The 16,785-nt window shown below is 51.7% G+C and overlaps 1 protein-coding gene across 1 annotated transcript in view; it reads right to left on the bottom strand.

The window, feature by feature from the left end:
• The window catches only part of GALNT14 (polypeptide N-acetylgalactosaminyltransferase 14), a 100,610-nt gene that overhangs the window by 50,565 nt on the left and 33,260 nt on the right, over positions 1–16,785 (bottom strand). Inside the window, exon 2 of the mRNA XM_050894216.1 lies at positions 12,463–12,632. Coding sequence (XP_050750173.1) covers positions 12,463–12,632 — 170 coding nt within the window. The remainder of the gene's footprint in view (positions 1–12,462; positions 12,633–16,785) is intronic.

Consider the following 16,785-nt stretch of genomic DNA (forward strand, 5'->3'; position numbering starts at 1 on the left):
TGACTGGCAGGTCACTGTCTTTTATTAAATTCCCAGCTCTCCCCGCTCCCCATCCCCCATCGTGACAGGGACACGCAGAAAGATCACCGCACCACAGACAGACATCTGGGGAATGAGCTTTTATCTCCGGGTGAATGTCGCGCAAGTGGAGCTAATTAACTGGGGCTCTGTTTTTGAAAAAGGTTAATATTTTATCACATGTCTTCTGTCTTGAGGAATAATTAGCCCTGGCAGTACTAGCTCTGCCATTTCCCAAGGGACTGAGCGAGAGACTGGAGGCTGGAGAGAGACACGTGGTATTGATGGATAGACAGCATCTCAACTCTGGGTGAACAGTACATCTAACCAGCAGTTACTTCTCAACACAAACTAACCTCCTGTAGAATATTAACAGAGGCAAACCCTGCTCCAAAGGCTGTACATGTTCTGCTTGTCCTATTCTATGCCCTGAGGAACAGGAGATGCTTTAAACCAAGGCACTGCGACTCAGCCAAGAGCTTCACAGCTCTGGCACCGGAGCACCAGTCCAAGCCCCTTCTCCCCAGGGACCGCCACCAGCGCCAGCTCTGAGGCAGTCTCTTCCCTCGTTGCTCCGATGCTGCCCGTCTACACAACAAGAGGGAAATCGCAAGGGCTCTCCTAACTCTTCCATCCCAATGACAAACCCATTCGCATGGGGGGAACCAACCACTGAAGCAAATTCCCATGGGGACTGCGGAGAAGAAGGTCCTCCCAGTGCTTGCACAGCAGCCCTCATCAGGGGGTACAGCGCACAACGTCTCTCCACGAGGCTGCTAAGAACGGGGCTGGGATGCAAGCAGGCTAAATGGAGGAACTGGAAAAGGACGAGGGAAGGGTCATTTTGGATCGACCCAGAACTATTTTGTGCATGCATTTTTCTTGGCAAAATGCAACGGACAGGTGGGTGGGGAATTTCCAAAATGAAATCAAAACTGTCTCGTGGGGAAACAAAGCCAAAATAACTTAGGTGAAGGAAATCTGTCGCCTGGGGGGGGGGGGGGAGAAACTGTTTTCATCTTTTTTTCTCTCTGAAACAGCAATTTTTGGCAAGCAAAACATTAGTCCAACCAAAATAAAGGTGTTCTCCAGGGAAGGGACAGCTGGGATGGGGGCTGTGCCTGCTCCTGAGTGAGCTCCTCGGACTCTTCTCAGCAGGATGCCTGTCCCATGCATATGCTCTTCCTACCCAGCGAGGCACTGTGGGGCTGGGACAAAGGACAACTTGGAGAAACAAAACACAGCAGTAGGAAATTTAATATTATACCACAGTGTTTGCTGGAACAGTCCAGAGCCACCCCCACTGCCAGGAGCCAGACTCCGAGACACCGAGGTCCTACAGGCTCCCCCGGTACCCACACTGCTGATCTCTTTTGCCCTGCAGACACCTTTTAGCCGAGACCACAGCTCAGAAATCATTTCTGCTCACTGTGCAGACAGGTGCCATAACTCACACTCCTAGCACAGCTCTTTCAGATATAACTAGCTTTGCCCTCCAGAAAAAAAATGAGTAACACAGCCACTTAACTGACACATCCTCTTGCATTCAAAACACTCGCCTATACATTTCCATCAGCTCCTCATGCAGTCTAGCTCACTCTTCCACTCCTTCCCAAGAGTTGCCCTCATCCTTCTCACTCAAGAAAAAGAAAAGGAGGGGGGAGGAACAGCACTGCAAATCCACCGCTGCAGAATAAGCACTGTCACATTTGCCATTTCCCTACAGCATCCATGATTGAGACACAACAACCCTGCTCCTGAAGAAACACCAGCCTCCCCCTGCCCCTACCCCAGCATCCCTTCCCAGTACCATTTTTAATTAAGGCCCCTCAGCCTGCCTTTTCTCTAGGCAGCCCCTCGAGATACAAAGCCACGGCATCTCATGGCACTTCAGATCCTGCCCCCTTGGTGACCACGAACGTCCAGCGCCAGAGCCTGTGACTCCAGAGCATGATTCGCAACCTGGGATCAGTTGAGCTGTGGTCTGAAAACCTGAGCAGAGCCACTGTGCTGCCAGGGTGAGGAAGACATAGCACCTCCGAAACCAACAGGGTAGCTGTCCTTTCGCTATGATGCAGTTAGCCTGGTGGCAATGATTACCCTGTGTCTCTGCCAAGGAGGCGGTGTTGACTGACCTGACCCACCATCTCCGGCTCCAGGGAGTGAAGGGCAGAGCGGCATCACAGGCTGCCTCAGACATCAGAGCAAAATCTGGGGTTGGGTTGGGATCTCGGCACTTGGAAGCCTCTCTCCTCCCCAGGGAGGTCTGCGCACGTCACGCGGGGTGGTTAGGATGTCGATGAGGTCCAGGGAACACACTAACTCCCAGGACAAGCACCGGCAGAGCCGGCACGGACCGTGGCAGAAGCACGGTCACATGTGAGGAGGGAAGAATGGGCTCTTTGCGACAAGTAGATGTTGGGATGATGGTCTGGCCAGCAGCGTTGGGCAATGATAGCCTCCAGCTCAAACACAGGCAGCCACGTCAGGGGAGATGCGATTTCTCTCAGTGCTCAAGCCCACCATAATCCCACTTCATGCAGACCTTTCTCATCAACTCTTCCTTCCCCCCATCCCATTAACAAAACCCAAAAAGCTTCAAAAGAGGACACTACATAGAAAGATGGTTAAAAAAGATCATCGCGTTCATCAGCTTTTGTCCCCTGAAGCCACCAGCTCCTGTCTCAGAAGCCATCAGGTCTAGCTGGCCTGCTTCTCAAGCCCTCCACCTCCTGCCAAGCTGCTCTACGGGCCATCAGACAACAAACACGGGGCAGCAAATGTCAGACGCTGTCACGGGTTGGCATGGCCACAGCCATTCCCAGTATGGGGACGTGGACACGCACCAGCCGTTTCCCAGGACCGTACGTTTCTAGCCCAGTTCGCAGCCAGTGAGTCCCCAGACCCATCACGCTTCTTGCGTGAGCTCTCCAGAAGCAGTAGGTGCAGCTATCGGAAAGAGGCACCTTACCGCCTTCTTATCAGGTGTCCCCCCATCTATGCAAGATGTCAACTCCAGCAGAAGCAGGAGAACATGAAACACTATTTATTTGCAGCGCTAAAATGGTCCAATGAATATTCTTCTCCACTTTCAGACAATGTCATGGAGTGGAGACTCCATAGGATTTTTGTCTGTGACCAAGTTTTATCAAGCCTTAGGAAAGAGCAGTTCCAGCTTGAAATGAGAAGTCTGGGTCACCTATTTTTTTCCAATTTTTTCCCCAATTTTCTCTAAGCAGAGGTCTGGATAGATCGCAGCCCTGCAGTCTAGGCAGGATTTAGCCAGGACCTTCCTCTCTTCCATGAGGAAAGGCAAAGCAGATGGTCACGGTCAGTTCTCCAGTGAGTTCAGGCATCCCTAGCAGGAAACACTTCAAATTACAGGTCCTATTCTCTCAGAGAAATGCACATAAACCAAGAACCTCTCTACTGGAAGAAGTGAAGTGGTTTTGGATTTACACAAATGTAAAGCAAAAAAATGTGGAGTTCTGTGTGCACAGCATATTCTGAAATACCAGGGACTAAGAAGCGCATGGCAACATAGGAAAAACATAGCGTGCTGCCTACAGCCCAGCCATTAAGGCTTTCTCCTTTGCTGATGTGGACTGTAAGACAGCTCTGGCCAGCTGTCACGAGGAGACTGTGTCTTTACGGCAGTCTTGGATGGATGCAGGGCTAAGGCACCACATCTCGCACTGGATGCACTGCAGAGGTTGCCCAGTGGAAAGCAGGGCATGAAAACAGCTGCAGAGCCCAAGCAGCATGAAAAGCTGATACTGAAACACTGTGGGGACTGCGATGGAGTCTAAGCAACCCCACCACTGGCAAAGCCTTGCAATGTCAAGCCAGAAAAGATACATGAGTGCGGTAGTTAAGTGCATCGCTCTCAGGTGATGAACCCCAAAAGAGGAGATGAGAGAAGTCCCCTCACTGCTGTCTCCCCAAGAATGACCTGGGACCACCAAACATTTCAGTGTTGCCCAGGCAGCAGCACAGACTCTCGCTTGTTAATCACATGGATGAAGGTCTCCAGTCACCTCAACAGTCCTCCATCAGGGTGACTGACTGCACAGCGGCACACAGATTTGAAACACAGATTTGCTACTGACGTAATGATCAATCCTGGAAAAGATGGTAGGCAAGGAGGACGGGAGGCTTTAGCAAGTGTGCTTCGATGTGCACCTACCCCTCCTCTCATTGAAATGCACTTGCTATGAGTGACTGGACAATTAAAGATACGGGTAACGCAAGTGCTGCAAGGACAGTGACTCAAGCAACTTCAAAGCTTGTTACACAGACACAGGCAGCTGCAGGAGAAGAACTACAAATTACGTGTGCTGCAATCAAGGTTTGTAAATTATGTCAGCTCTTGCAAAACTGTGGGCCAAGCCTGAGAGGCAGAAGCCCCAGGGCTCAGTGGTTTCTGCAACAAGAGAAACCTGGGCTGATTTCGTAGCTGACCCTGCTTCAAGCAGGAGGCTGAATCAGAGACCTCCTATGGTGTCTTCCAACCTGAATTATTCTCTGATTTTATTAAGTGCCTGTTTCTGATTAATAGCTGCCTTGCTTTCCTTGCTTAGCTGCCAACAATTGCAAATCTCAATACTCCTTGTTCTCTGTGCTACCTGAAAACTATCTCTCTGGGTTTTGATCATATACCTGTTCCTCAAACCTCCTTGGAGTTTCAAGTTCGAATTCACCCAGAAGACCAAGTGCAAAACTCCACTGTGTGTGGTGAGCACTCCAGATGGACTGAATCTACAAAGTGCCGAACTGAGCTCCTTTGAGTGAAAGACTCAGATTTTGGCCCACCTATAGTCATAGGTGGGTCAGGTTTAGCCAACAGGCACACAAAAGCCAGTGTTGGCCCACGAGTGTTGGGCAACAAACCGGCCATCACAACCTTGAGATGCTGGTACAGCTGTCTGACAGGGGCTGGGAGGCCAGAATAACTAGTGCATGATAGTCTGGGGGACCACAGTGCACACCCTTACTCAAACTACGCCTCACTCTTAAAGTCTTTGGCCAGATGGGACCTTCCCAGTTTGCATCCTCTAAATTGCACTTTGGGCTTCACGCTTCAGTTCATTCAAAAGCCTCAGCTCTCCAGCAACACATAGGTCCAAACTGTGAGTGATAGCAGGTATAAACTCTAGCAGAAAGCTATAGATAGTGGGTTTTGATAAGGGGAGCTCCATATTGGGTCTTTTGTTAGCAGACAGCAAATTTTCCCAACTAGGGAACTGACTGTGCTAGTAACCAACTTGTATACCAAAGGTCTGAATTCCTGGAGGGCTGAAGAGCTTGAAAACAGGACAACTATGATGAGAAGAGATAATAACAACAGTTCCCTAAAAAATAAAATAAATCCCAGCATCACATGATGATCCCCTCTTACATAGATGGTACGGCTGGATCTCAAATGGTTGATCAGTGGTTGATGATAGTGTGTGGAGAGCGAGCTGGCTGCCCAAAACTGTCTCTCTCACTGACTTTGAGCTGCCCAACTGCATTAATAGAAGCAACAGAACATATTAAGATACTTTCCTTCACATCGCCACCCTGTGCTAGCTATTTCTACCATTGCCAAAGAGTTACCAGGTTGCACAGAAGAGGCATGAGCAATTCTCTCAAGACATTGCCCAGCCTGTCAAAGTTTCAAACTTAGGCCACAAAAGCCAGCTGATCAACGGCAGAAACAAAACCTTGGCCAGTACAGGTGGTTCTAGTTTATGCCCAAGACACAGGCCAGCCCCTGCTCTACTTGATGGACTGTTCTCATATCTTCATCCCCAGAGATCTCAGCCTAAGGAGGTGATGGAAAAACACAGTGTCGAGCGCTAACCTCTTAGGGTCTGGTATCCAAGAGACAAAAGCAATCACGTTGTTTCCTAATGGAGATACTTTTGTCTCAAATGTGTTTCCCGCCGTTCATTTGTGTAACTGCTCGCCTGCAGGGTCATGCTGTACTCTTACCTGTCGTTAGAAATAAGAAGGAGACCAAGACCAAAGGCAGGGGAATCCCAGATCTTCTCCTACCCAGCTAATTCAGCCTCAGAGTACGCTCTGCAAGCAAGAGATCCAGGGACAGCCCTCGCACATACAGGGCTTTGCCCAAATGTGATAAATCTTATTTTGCAATGAAATTACAAGTGCTCTGTCTCTGCCCAGAGAACAGTGTAACAGCTGGAATAACAGATCAAGGGACAGAAAAACTCTTCGGGATATTGCTGGCAGTCAAACAGCAGCTAATAATGAACCCCAAAAGCAAGAAGAGACCCATACACCCTTGCATCCAGCCACCCCCAGCCCACAGAAGGTGCTGCCAGCCCGCTCTCCCCAGGGCATCACGCACTTCTCACAGGGAAGCACCCACACAGGGACCCCCAGCCCACACAAGAGAGTGCAGGACAGAGCAAAGCCAGCAGCACGCACACGTGGCCGCATAAGGACACCTCTCCTGCTTTCACCAATGCCGAGTCCGGAGATGTGGCAGCATTTGGGCACTCCCTCTCCCCCATCCTCCTCACCTGGCTCCCTCCTTCACATCTTAGACTGTACAGCTCCATCCATCCTCACAGACGGAGGTTCATCCACCCCCACCGCACTCAAGGCACCTCTGCTCAGACATGCCGCGCTCCCTGCTGTCCTACCACCCCTCTGCCCCGAGCAGGTGCACCCAGCAGCATCAGGCGCAGGGAGGCCACGTGCACACACACCCGTACCCGCACCACTTCTTGCCCTGGTCTACAATACAGCGCATCCAGAGCCAGCAACTCGCAAGGCGCTGCCTGAGTAAGCAAATTTTAAAAATAACAGAATCCCTCGGGACTTAGTCTGCATTACGCAGGAAACCGGATTAGCTCAGCTACAATCCAGAGGCTGCAGTGAGAAACGTATGGAGTCAACAAAGGGAAAGGCAACAGCAGACCAGGAAAACCTCTAGGTTTGGTTCTGCTCTCAACTGCTCAAGGTCCATCTGGGTAACATCCCTGCAAACCTTCCCTCGAATTCAAAGTGGGTTTGGCCACCTGCTAGGTACCTACCTGCTTCTGCAGGTCTAATGTTCAGGTACCGCTGAGGACAGCAGAGCAGAGCCCCGCCTCTGTCCCGCCCATGGAATAAGACGGACTTTTCCACACATGTCTTCCTCCAGACATTAAGTTCCTCCTTTGGGGACTCTCAAGAAACCAGGCAAGAAAGATAAGATGCCTAAATCCCTATGTCGGGTACAAAATGCATTTCTAGCTGCTGAGACCCAGTGTTCACCTTGATTCATCTCAAAGTGGTTTTGGTCTAGCGGGCAAGGAAGTCGAAGGAAGACAAGGCAATGCGAGAAGTCCAAGGGGATCATAAACATGCTAAGCCAAAGGCAATGCTGTCAAAAGCTACTTTTCTCCTCTTCGACTCTTCACTTCCAAGAAGATATTACAATATTTGCAGTGCACTTGACTGCTTGCCACTCCTGGGATGCAGTCATCAACTCAGCCAAAAACAGAGCCACTTCAAAACCTGCATGAGATACAGCTGCCCTCATGCAATCTGCACGCTGATGTCTATGCACGCTTTCACGCGCCGTGTGCCAAACGCGTTCGCACGGGACACGGGGACACATGGAAGGTGTGCAGAGGCAGAGATGCACACTCAGCCCCACGTGCCCGTGTACACAGGTACCACACCTGGCAGAGGCAGGACCACCCTTGGGACAGCGTGTTCCTCCAGATCACCCACATGCGCAGTACAGTCAGGTATTTTCAACTACACCAACTAGAGCTGCTCCAACGTAATGCTGAACATGCAGCCTCTGCACCCTTGGGATGCACACTGCAATTAACGGGTCAAAATAACACTGCAGCACGTAGAGCTTCAGGGATGAAATCCCAACTTTTCTGGACCTTGAGAACTCAAAACAGCAGCTCTCTGCCCTAGGGGAACATCACAGGCATCTCCTCTTCCCATCCCTCCATGAACAGTCCCTACGAGCAGAGCCACCAGCCCAGGCAGCTCTCTCACCCAACGGACACTCTCAGCTGGCACTGCACTGCGGTTTGAGTGAGGAAACCTGGAGGAAGTCTTACAGTGTGTATTGTTCCCTGCAAAGGGAACAGGACAGGCTACAAGGGCAGAGCTTTTCTAGGGAGCACAAGTTGGTGTGACCAGGCTGCCAGGATGCTCTCATCTTCAGCAGACAATGCAATGCCTGATCTTCATATCTGCCAGTATCCCTGCCAGCCTCGTATTTCAATTGCAACTTGATTTTAGCAGCTGCTTTCTCTCTCTCAGACATGCACATACATACACAAATGCACCCCCTCAAGCAGCTGTAAAATTCAAGCTTAGCTGGGTAGGTAGGGCCTCTTGTAAAGCACTTGGGACTCAGGGACGGAGGGAGCTTCAAAAATTCAGAGGATTAATTCCTTATGCCAGGATTTGTGAGGGCTCCATCCCTGGCCTCCTTGCTCCACCAGCTCTTGAGACAGCACTACTAAACTCATATCGGCACTGTGGAGGAAAAAAGCAAGACGAATAGAGGAAGACAGGCAGGAGGGGATGCCTGAGGCTGGCTGACATGATTTGCAATAGCTAGAGAAGTCTACTGGAGGCTCTTACCTCTCCTCCAGCCACTACCCTCTCATCTACTCTCCTTGTCCCCGATTTCACCTCTGTACTTCGCTGCTGCCAGTGAGCACAAACCCCAGCTCAGGTTGGTGCTGGCCGCGACTCGTGGTCCCAGCCTAGTCTGGCAGCCACAACAGCATCTGCACATCTATTAAACCTAATGGAGCGTTTGGGAGGCGGAGGTCAGCCTAAGCAGCATATGGAGCAACCGTGTGGCGAATACCGGCCTCCCCGGGAGCTGTCTGCCACAGATGGAAAAAGCCCAGGAGCCATCATGACGAAATCTTCTGGCTGGGGGCGACGCATCCTCCCTGTCGGCTTTCCAAGCTGCTGAGCAATACTGGAAACCTCAGCTCCTCTCCCCCCGAGCGTGCGCCTGGCACTGACTCACTCGCTGCCGTTTTGGTCCTGCGGTTTGCCGGTGGGAGTTGCAGAAGGCGGGATGTGGGGATGAGGTAATCCCAATGGCGTGTGGCTACGGCAGCAGAGGGGGACTAGCCACCCACTCCAGCAGCATGAGCTGGCTGCGCATGACGTGGACATGCCAACCAGATCTGGGCCCAGCCTGCTGCTGTGGTCACAGGGGTTTTTTAACCTTGACTCTTGGTGTGGATGGCATACACCACCATGGGACCGTACATGGTCTTCTCCTGGAGAAAGACATCCCTTCACATGGTCCAATGGCTTAGTCAACGTGCAACCAGCAACACAGTTAACAGCAGGGAAATGCAGGCAGGTCACCAGGAGCGATGCTCCAGTTGTGAGATCTCCCAGGCCGAGGGACATGACATGGCCCATGGAAGCCGTGCCATTTCCTCAGCTGAAATCACCCACAAACCGAGCACAGGCTCGCAGCCCCGAGCTGGCCGGAGGCAGGCAAGGGGAGCCACCGTGGTTTCTCCAGCTCAGATTCCTCGGAGCACTGCAATTCCTCTCCATCTGAAACTATTCTACCAGCTGCAATTTAAAAACAAAATCAATCCAGCAAACTTTGCTAAGCAACTGGCTGTCAGTGCCACATCCCACCCCGCCGAAAGTATTTGCCCTCTCCATGACCTTCTGGCAAGGAGCTTGCTGCTCAGCCCTTGCCAGATTTTGTATATTCAGCTATTGTTGGCAAGTCCAGATGCTTGGCTGGATTAGCAAAGAAAACTCCAGGAAATCTTCTGCAACCATCCTGGTGAAAAAGACCCCACAGAGAGGCTTGTAAGGAGCAGCGCTCCCACGTCCCAGGCACTAGGATCAGGACTACGAGGTGCTGGTCTCAGGGCATCACCGTGGTCTGTAGTCTCAGGTTTTGCCATGCATCGTACAGAGGGGACAAAAGATGGAGAGCCAACATGCTGAAAACCTTGCCGTAGAGCAGAGCAAGCTGCTCTGGGCAACAACATCTGGCTGAGAGGCTGAAGGACAACCTGCTTGCCCATGGGGATGAGCTAAAGAGGTGGGTGAGACCTCTCCAAAGCCTCCTAACCCCTCATGTGAGCTGGGCAGGAGTCCCTTGGCACGGCGGTGCCCCTCAGCACAGCTCCTGGCATGGTGGTGCTCTTTGGTGTGGGGCCCATGCCAGGATGCACCTTCCCCCGAGCTCAGCTGGAGCAGAATCGAGGTCCAACTCTTTGGCCTCACTGTCATACAAGAAAGCCTGAGCGCTTCCAGTCTGGCTCACACAAAGCAGCCTTAGCCAGGTTTGCTGTTGAAACCAAGTCTCTAAGCACAGCCTCCAGCAGGTCACGCAGGGGTTTCGCATCTCTCATGCTAGCCTGGTCTGTGGTACTCTGCTCTTCGCTTCGCAGGAGGGACCTCTCCTAGTCAACTCCATGCTGGACTCTCTTTACACTTTCTTCTTGCACAGCCACCAACAATTTCTCCCTGCTCCAGGAGCAGGCCATGCTTGTCCACACTTTCCCACCCAGCTCCACCGGGCAATTCAGGACTCGCTTCCAGGTTGCACGGTAGTGTCAGAGCATCGCCCGCAGCAGCTCCGCGGACACCTGCACTGTGAGCAAGGATTTCTTTCCAGAGAGGGCTCTGCTAACTCTGCACCTTCATCTCCCTGTCAACCACCATGCCTGGACCCTTCTCCCTCCTCCATCCCCTACATCAGCGCCTGCCTCCCCCAGATCTTCCGGCAGCCCTATTTCCTCCGTGGCTGCTCTAATGCTCGGCTAATGGTGCATCATCCGCAGCATTGTTCAGACATATTCAATAAATCAGAATCCAATTACCGGGTTAAGGAAATTGGAAGCAAATGCAATTAGCTCCAGCCCCTCCCATGTGCTGTGCCCTCGCTTCCTCCTTAATGAGAACTTTTCTTTTGCAGGAGCACTCAGTGCTGCATTCGCCTGCCCGGGAACAAGGTGGCTGCCACCGTGCAGCGGGGGTACGGTGAGGGGGCAGCCAAGTCGATCTTCCCTTTTAATAGTGCAGATGGTTAATATCCCTGGCATTAATTCTCTCCAGGAATAGCACACTCGCTCTCTGCACAGCTATAACAGGCGTCCGTCAGGGCTGACAGCTCCTCTCCGGAGAAAGGAGCATCTGGTCCTTACTACGAAAAGGAACTAAAAGAATAAATAAATAAATAAGCACATTGCTTGCTATAGGGCTGGAGAGCTGGTGCTGTTTCAGCATTTCAGCCTAAGTGCTGCATTTGGACTGGAATAAGGGAAATTCAGAGTCGGGTCAGACACCGGAGTTGTGTCGCTCTGACCTGGGAGCAAGGTGCAGCCTGGGCAGCGTAGGCAGCAAGGTGCCATGGCTGGGCCCAGCACAGAGCTCCCACTGGAGCAGGACGTCCCCCCAAAGGGCTCCCAGGAGAAGGCAGTAGAGGATGGCTGCTGCCAGTGGGCTGGGACGTCATGCCAGGAACAGCTCCTCGGGAAGGGCTTGCACTGGCTGTGGGGCCGGGGACCGCTGGCAAGAGCCAGGCATACACTGTGCCTTCAGAGGACAAGGAGGAAAACTGCATCGAGGGAACCTTGGGAGCATTTCCTACACCAGCGGGACACTCCAGCATCGCTCCGTCCAGCAGACTAACAATTAACCCCACTGACCATCAACAACCTGCAGCCGCAAAGGGCAGCTCTTCCCCGATGAGTTTGGAGAGGCGACCGGAGGGAGGCTACAGCTGCGCTCACGGCAAGCGAGGGTGCACCAAAAATCCCACCCTGCCCTTCCCATGATGACAGCAGCAAGGGAGTGTGGGTCCTGCAAGGCAACCCTCGCTGCGATCCTCCCTGCCTCTCCCAAGAGGTCCTCTGGGTGCTGAAGAATATTTTTGACCCCAATGGTGCTGGAGGCTAGTAACCCAACAAGTTCTTACCTTCCTCTCCCCGCCACTCACCAGTGGTCCCTTATTCCCCACATTAACTCCCCTCTCTGCAGAGCAAAATAAGTGCTCAACAGCTATTTTATCCCCTTGCACCATCTCATTGCATCCTCTGCAGAGGAAGAGTTCCCAGCACCAGTGAAGACTTTGCCCATCATGGAGATGCGCTCTCGCACACCCATAACTTTTCTGAAGGGAAAAAAAAAAAAAAAAGGCTTTTCCTTTCTTTCCCTATGATTCTGGAATAATTTATACAGGTTTTAATTAATAGGTTTAGGACTTCCAGACATGCTAAGAAATCAAGCAAAGTGAAAGATTCAATCCTAAAAATATAACCCAGGCAGAACCAATCCCAAGCGCACCCACCGGGTGTGGGTGAAGGCCCCAGACCCACCTAGCATCCCAAAACCATGGCCCTGAAGAGGAACGGGACTATCCACCCATCTAATGAAGTTTCGTGAGGAAGATCAGGAGAAACCGGGGGGAGGCAGAACCTGTGATGGCGGGTGTCGCGGACGGCGCGGTCACTGGGGATCCTCTCGCTCTCCCGCTGGTTAAAGGCATGGAGCCGGTACGGGTCCTCGCCGCCCTTCCACCTCCGGGCACTCAGGTACCTCCGCTCTTCAAACTGATCCCAAAGGTCGTCCCAGTCCACATCCGAGCCCTGCGCGCACAAAGTCAGCCCCGTTAGAGAGAGGAGAGACCGGAGGACACCTGACCCCGCTCCGGAGTCCTCCCGAGCCCTGCCAGAGGTCGGTCAGCCCTGTGGCACGGGCAAGCATCGCAAGAGCAGGCTAACAAGGAGCCTCATCAGGTCTACAGGCTTTTTTTTTTCCTTAGGTCTTGAAACAGCGCGTCAAAGACAGCCTGCCAATTTGAATTTAAAATGACTAATTTAAAACCAAATTCAGGTCTCTGGTGGATCCCCCTCTCACACAGCACAGTCTCAAGAAATATAAAAGCGCAAAGGTCCTGTTAGGGTTTTAATTCCTCTCCAGCCAAAAAAACAAAGGTATTTTACACCACATGCCCCACTGCCCCTGTAACCCTTCAGGCGGGAAAGGGCCATCAGACAGGAGCAGTTTCATCAAGCACAATCCCACGTTTCCACCGCCGTACCCTGGCCCCAGGGCCAGCTCCAGCAATGGGACCCTGGAAGAAGGGGGCCATCATCCTCCCAGCCCGATTTCGGTCCATCTTTGCCGCAACAAGCCTCCCACCAAGGACTTCAGCCCTACCACAGGGAAACAAGCAGGTAAGCAGGTGCCCGTGCAGTCCTCCGACTCCAAAAGGATGGAGGAGGTGCATTTCGGGGTTACCTGACAGCTCCGACAGCCGTCAGGGTTTAAGCATCCCTTGGCGGCCTCGTGCCATCAGGGGGTTTAAGCATCCCTCAGGAGCATGAATGTGTTGGGGGGGTTTAAGCATTCCTCGGCAGCACGGTGCCTGAGCCATCGAGCACAATGCAGCGCCGATAAGATCTCATCGTTACAGCAGCACAACCTCTTTGATCTCAGCCTACGTGTAACACAGAGAGATGCAAACATTTACAGACATCTCAGCCCTAAAGAAAATTGTCATCTTATCCAATAATTGATCTTCTTCTTTTCTTTTTTTTTTCCCCTCCTGAGTTCACACCATCTCAAAGCCGATTTTGCCTGCTAATAGTGCAAAATGAAGCTTTTGAAATGGGCGATTTTTATCCCGTAATTGATTTTACTCACATCTGGCAGTGCGTTTTCTCTAGTTGTAGGAAGGGGAGGAGGGAGCACCAGCTCCTGCAAGTGAACCCCGGCAGGACCAAGCCGGGCGCCTCCAGCCGCATGATGCCCCACACCGCCCTGGGTCACAGCAACACGAGGACCCCCAAAAAGCCAACAGAGCCCAGGGATGCAGGGGTTTCCAGATATAAGGTCATATTCATCCTCTCCCGGTGTGACCCCATGGCCTTCTCAGGAGCTCCTCCAGCACTTACCCCAGTGCAGGGAAGGTCAGAAGAAACCCCCAAGCCACCAGCCATACTGGGAGAAAGTTATTCAGGACCAGGAGAAAGTTATTCAAGGCTGGGAGAAAGTTATGAAACCAGTAAGGTCACTGCAGGAAGTTTACGAGGAGGATGTACATAACCCGTCTGCGGGCTTTCGGGAGGACCGACGTACACAGGGTGATAAATATTGTTTATGTTTTTTCTAAGGCATCTTGCAAAACATGATTTACTGCCGCAGTAAAAGATCAGGGAAAAGTGAACCGATTGCATCACGGAGCCACTGGCAGCCTGACGTTTATAAGATTTCACGATGACCCTGGGAGGCCTGGCACCATTAAAACAACCGCTGTGGAGCTGCAGTCCCTAAATTTTAATGCTGTGAAGAAAAGTAAAAGTTGGTTATATCAAACTTAATAAGAAAAGAAATGGCTTTTAAAAGTGGCCACACAGCACTTAAGGCTGTTGGATGTGTATATATTTTTTTTTAATGTCAGTTAAACCCAATAGCCTTGGATCAGCTAGAAGGGTGCAGCCGGGCCAGCATCCGACGACTCGAGTGGGAGGGCTGGCAGATTCCCGCAGGCACCCACGGCTCCAGGAAAACTGGAGCTTCTGCACATGCTGCAAGGGCAGCGAGGCTCTGGCCAGGCCAGCAGAAGCAGGGGGCTGGCGTGCAGGACGGTCCTGGCACGTGCTTCGAGGTCTGGGACGGCATTTCCCCAGCGTCCATCTAACCCCACTACCATCCTGTTACTGGGGGGTCCCAGCAGTAAATGGATATGTGGACATGGACAAATGTCATGTCCATTTGTCCATGGACAAATACCAGTGCCTTATCCTACGGCATTTGCTTCTCAACCTGCCCTCGATATACCTTGCATCCAAGGGTTGCATTCTTCGTTCACACCGCAGTGAATAACTAATACCCCCATGAAATCTCCACCTGAAAGACATCAGCTCACCTTGATTCACCCAGGCTCTCCTTTTTGGGTCGAGGAAAACTATCAGTAGGATGGTTCCTAAATATCGGGTAGCTAAATACACATCTGAGATCAAGAGCAAATAGATGCCAGATATAGATTAAAGAGTTATTTTAACCACTATCTGGCTGCAAAACAAGCCCAGGGATTGGGTTAACTTTCTCAGCCATAAGTAGATACCTGGGTTGGGTCATTTGCTTTCAATCCACATCTCCTGTCCAAATCTTCTGGGTGTTTTTCAGCTTTCCATCCCAAGCTTCCCCGCAAGGGTAACCAAAAATGGAGCAGGATGCTCAGACACACGCGCGCACCAACCTCTGCAAAAAAATACCTGTGCAAAGCAGTGAGGGAAAGCGGGGCAGCAGCCTCAGATGAAAAGCTCCCAGCTACGCAAGCAGTGGGAGGCAGGAGACCTCCCCAACCTGCACGCAGGGACTCACCTGTTTCTCAGCACCTGATCAGGGACGGGGAAAGCAAGTTAAAGCATAAGGAGAAATCCCCTTCGCTCACCCAGGGACAGCGCATCAGTTACAGGTTACTGGGTAAGGTCTTCATTATAATATTTCTGCCATGTATTATCACCTCTTCCTCACACCAGAATTCTGTCTTGGGAGTTAAATAACTGATGTGCAGAAATCTAAATTTAATTTATTATGATCTAACTCACTTTAGAAGCCAAATTACCCTGCACTAGAAAAGGATCAAGTCAATACTCCACTTGCCTTTCTATTTATCTTCTACAGGGCTCTTCTCTCCAAGTTTCATATTCATTTTCTCTCATGTACTAGTAATAAATTTTCATTTTTTTTCTTGGAATTAGGTAATTTCTCTTTCAACATTGCAGTTTAATGGTTGGTATTAATTATAGGAAATACAGTCAATGCTTAAAAGAGTTTGAGACTCAACGAGTCTGCAGGAAAGAGGGGGAAAAAATATCCAAGGGGTAGCCGGCCGCTCTCGGCAAACAAGTGCCGCCCCTTCCGACACAGCACTGGGGGGTCCCTGGAGGGATCAACGAGAGGAACCCCCCCAGGCAAGAAGACATGGACAAAACTCATTGCAAAGAGGAGCAGCCGTCTCACGCCAGCACCCAGCCAAGAGCAGGGCTCACTGAGAGCCTTCTCCCTCACCAGCCCGCTAAAAGCACTCCCCCAAAACCGCCCACTAAAGGCACCCCCCCAAAACCGCCCACTGCCTCGCCAGCAAAGAGCAAACAGCAAACCCCAGAGCAAGCACAGAGGCAGCTTTTCACCACAACTGTACATTAAAGATCGAAAGCCTCTCAGTGCAAAGATGTAATTCGTCATCTGCCTCTCAAATCACGGCTCAGAAACATAAAAAAAAGGGAAAAAATAATATTAAAAAAAAGAAGAGAGTGGTGCTGTGGGGGGAGAGCGGGTCATTAGCAGTAAAACTACAATTTTCTGGCAACTGCTAATGCTTTGTTTATGTGGATTTCTGCGAATATGACATTTTAATGGCATAATAATTGTGTGATTACAGTACAGCAGGGATCGCTGGAGCGGGAAGGAAGAACGAGCAACCCAGCCGGCTGCTGCTGCGGGCCCGCAGTGTCCCCACGGGACGCTCTGCCCGCTCCTGCCTGCACCCACAGGCAGCCCCCGGCACCCCTCGCCAGCACGGGAGGCCAGAGCAGGCTGGACACTGGGCAGGGGGCCGGCACGTTGTGGCAGCACCTTGGCCACAGTGAGGTGGCCCGGCAGGGAAAGGGCATTTCAGGTGAAAAGCCTGGCCCAAGCGAAGCCAGCGGTGACCGGGGATGGGCAAGTCACACGGGTCCCCAGGGCCAGCCTCCAGCTGCCCAGGAAGAAAAAGAGTGGGCGGTGCGA

Source organism: Gymnogyps californianus, chromosome 3, assembly GCF_018139145.2.
Source record: "Gymnogyps californianus isolate 813 chromosome 3, ASM1813914v2, whole genome shotgun sequence".
Classification (NCBI taxonomy): domain Eukaryota; kingdom Metazoa; phylum Chordata; class Aves; order Accipitriformes; family Cathartidae; genus Gymnogyps; species Gymnogyps californianus.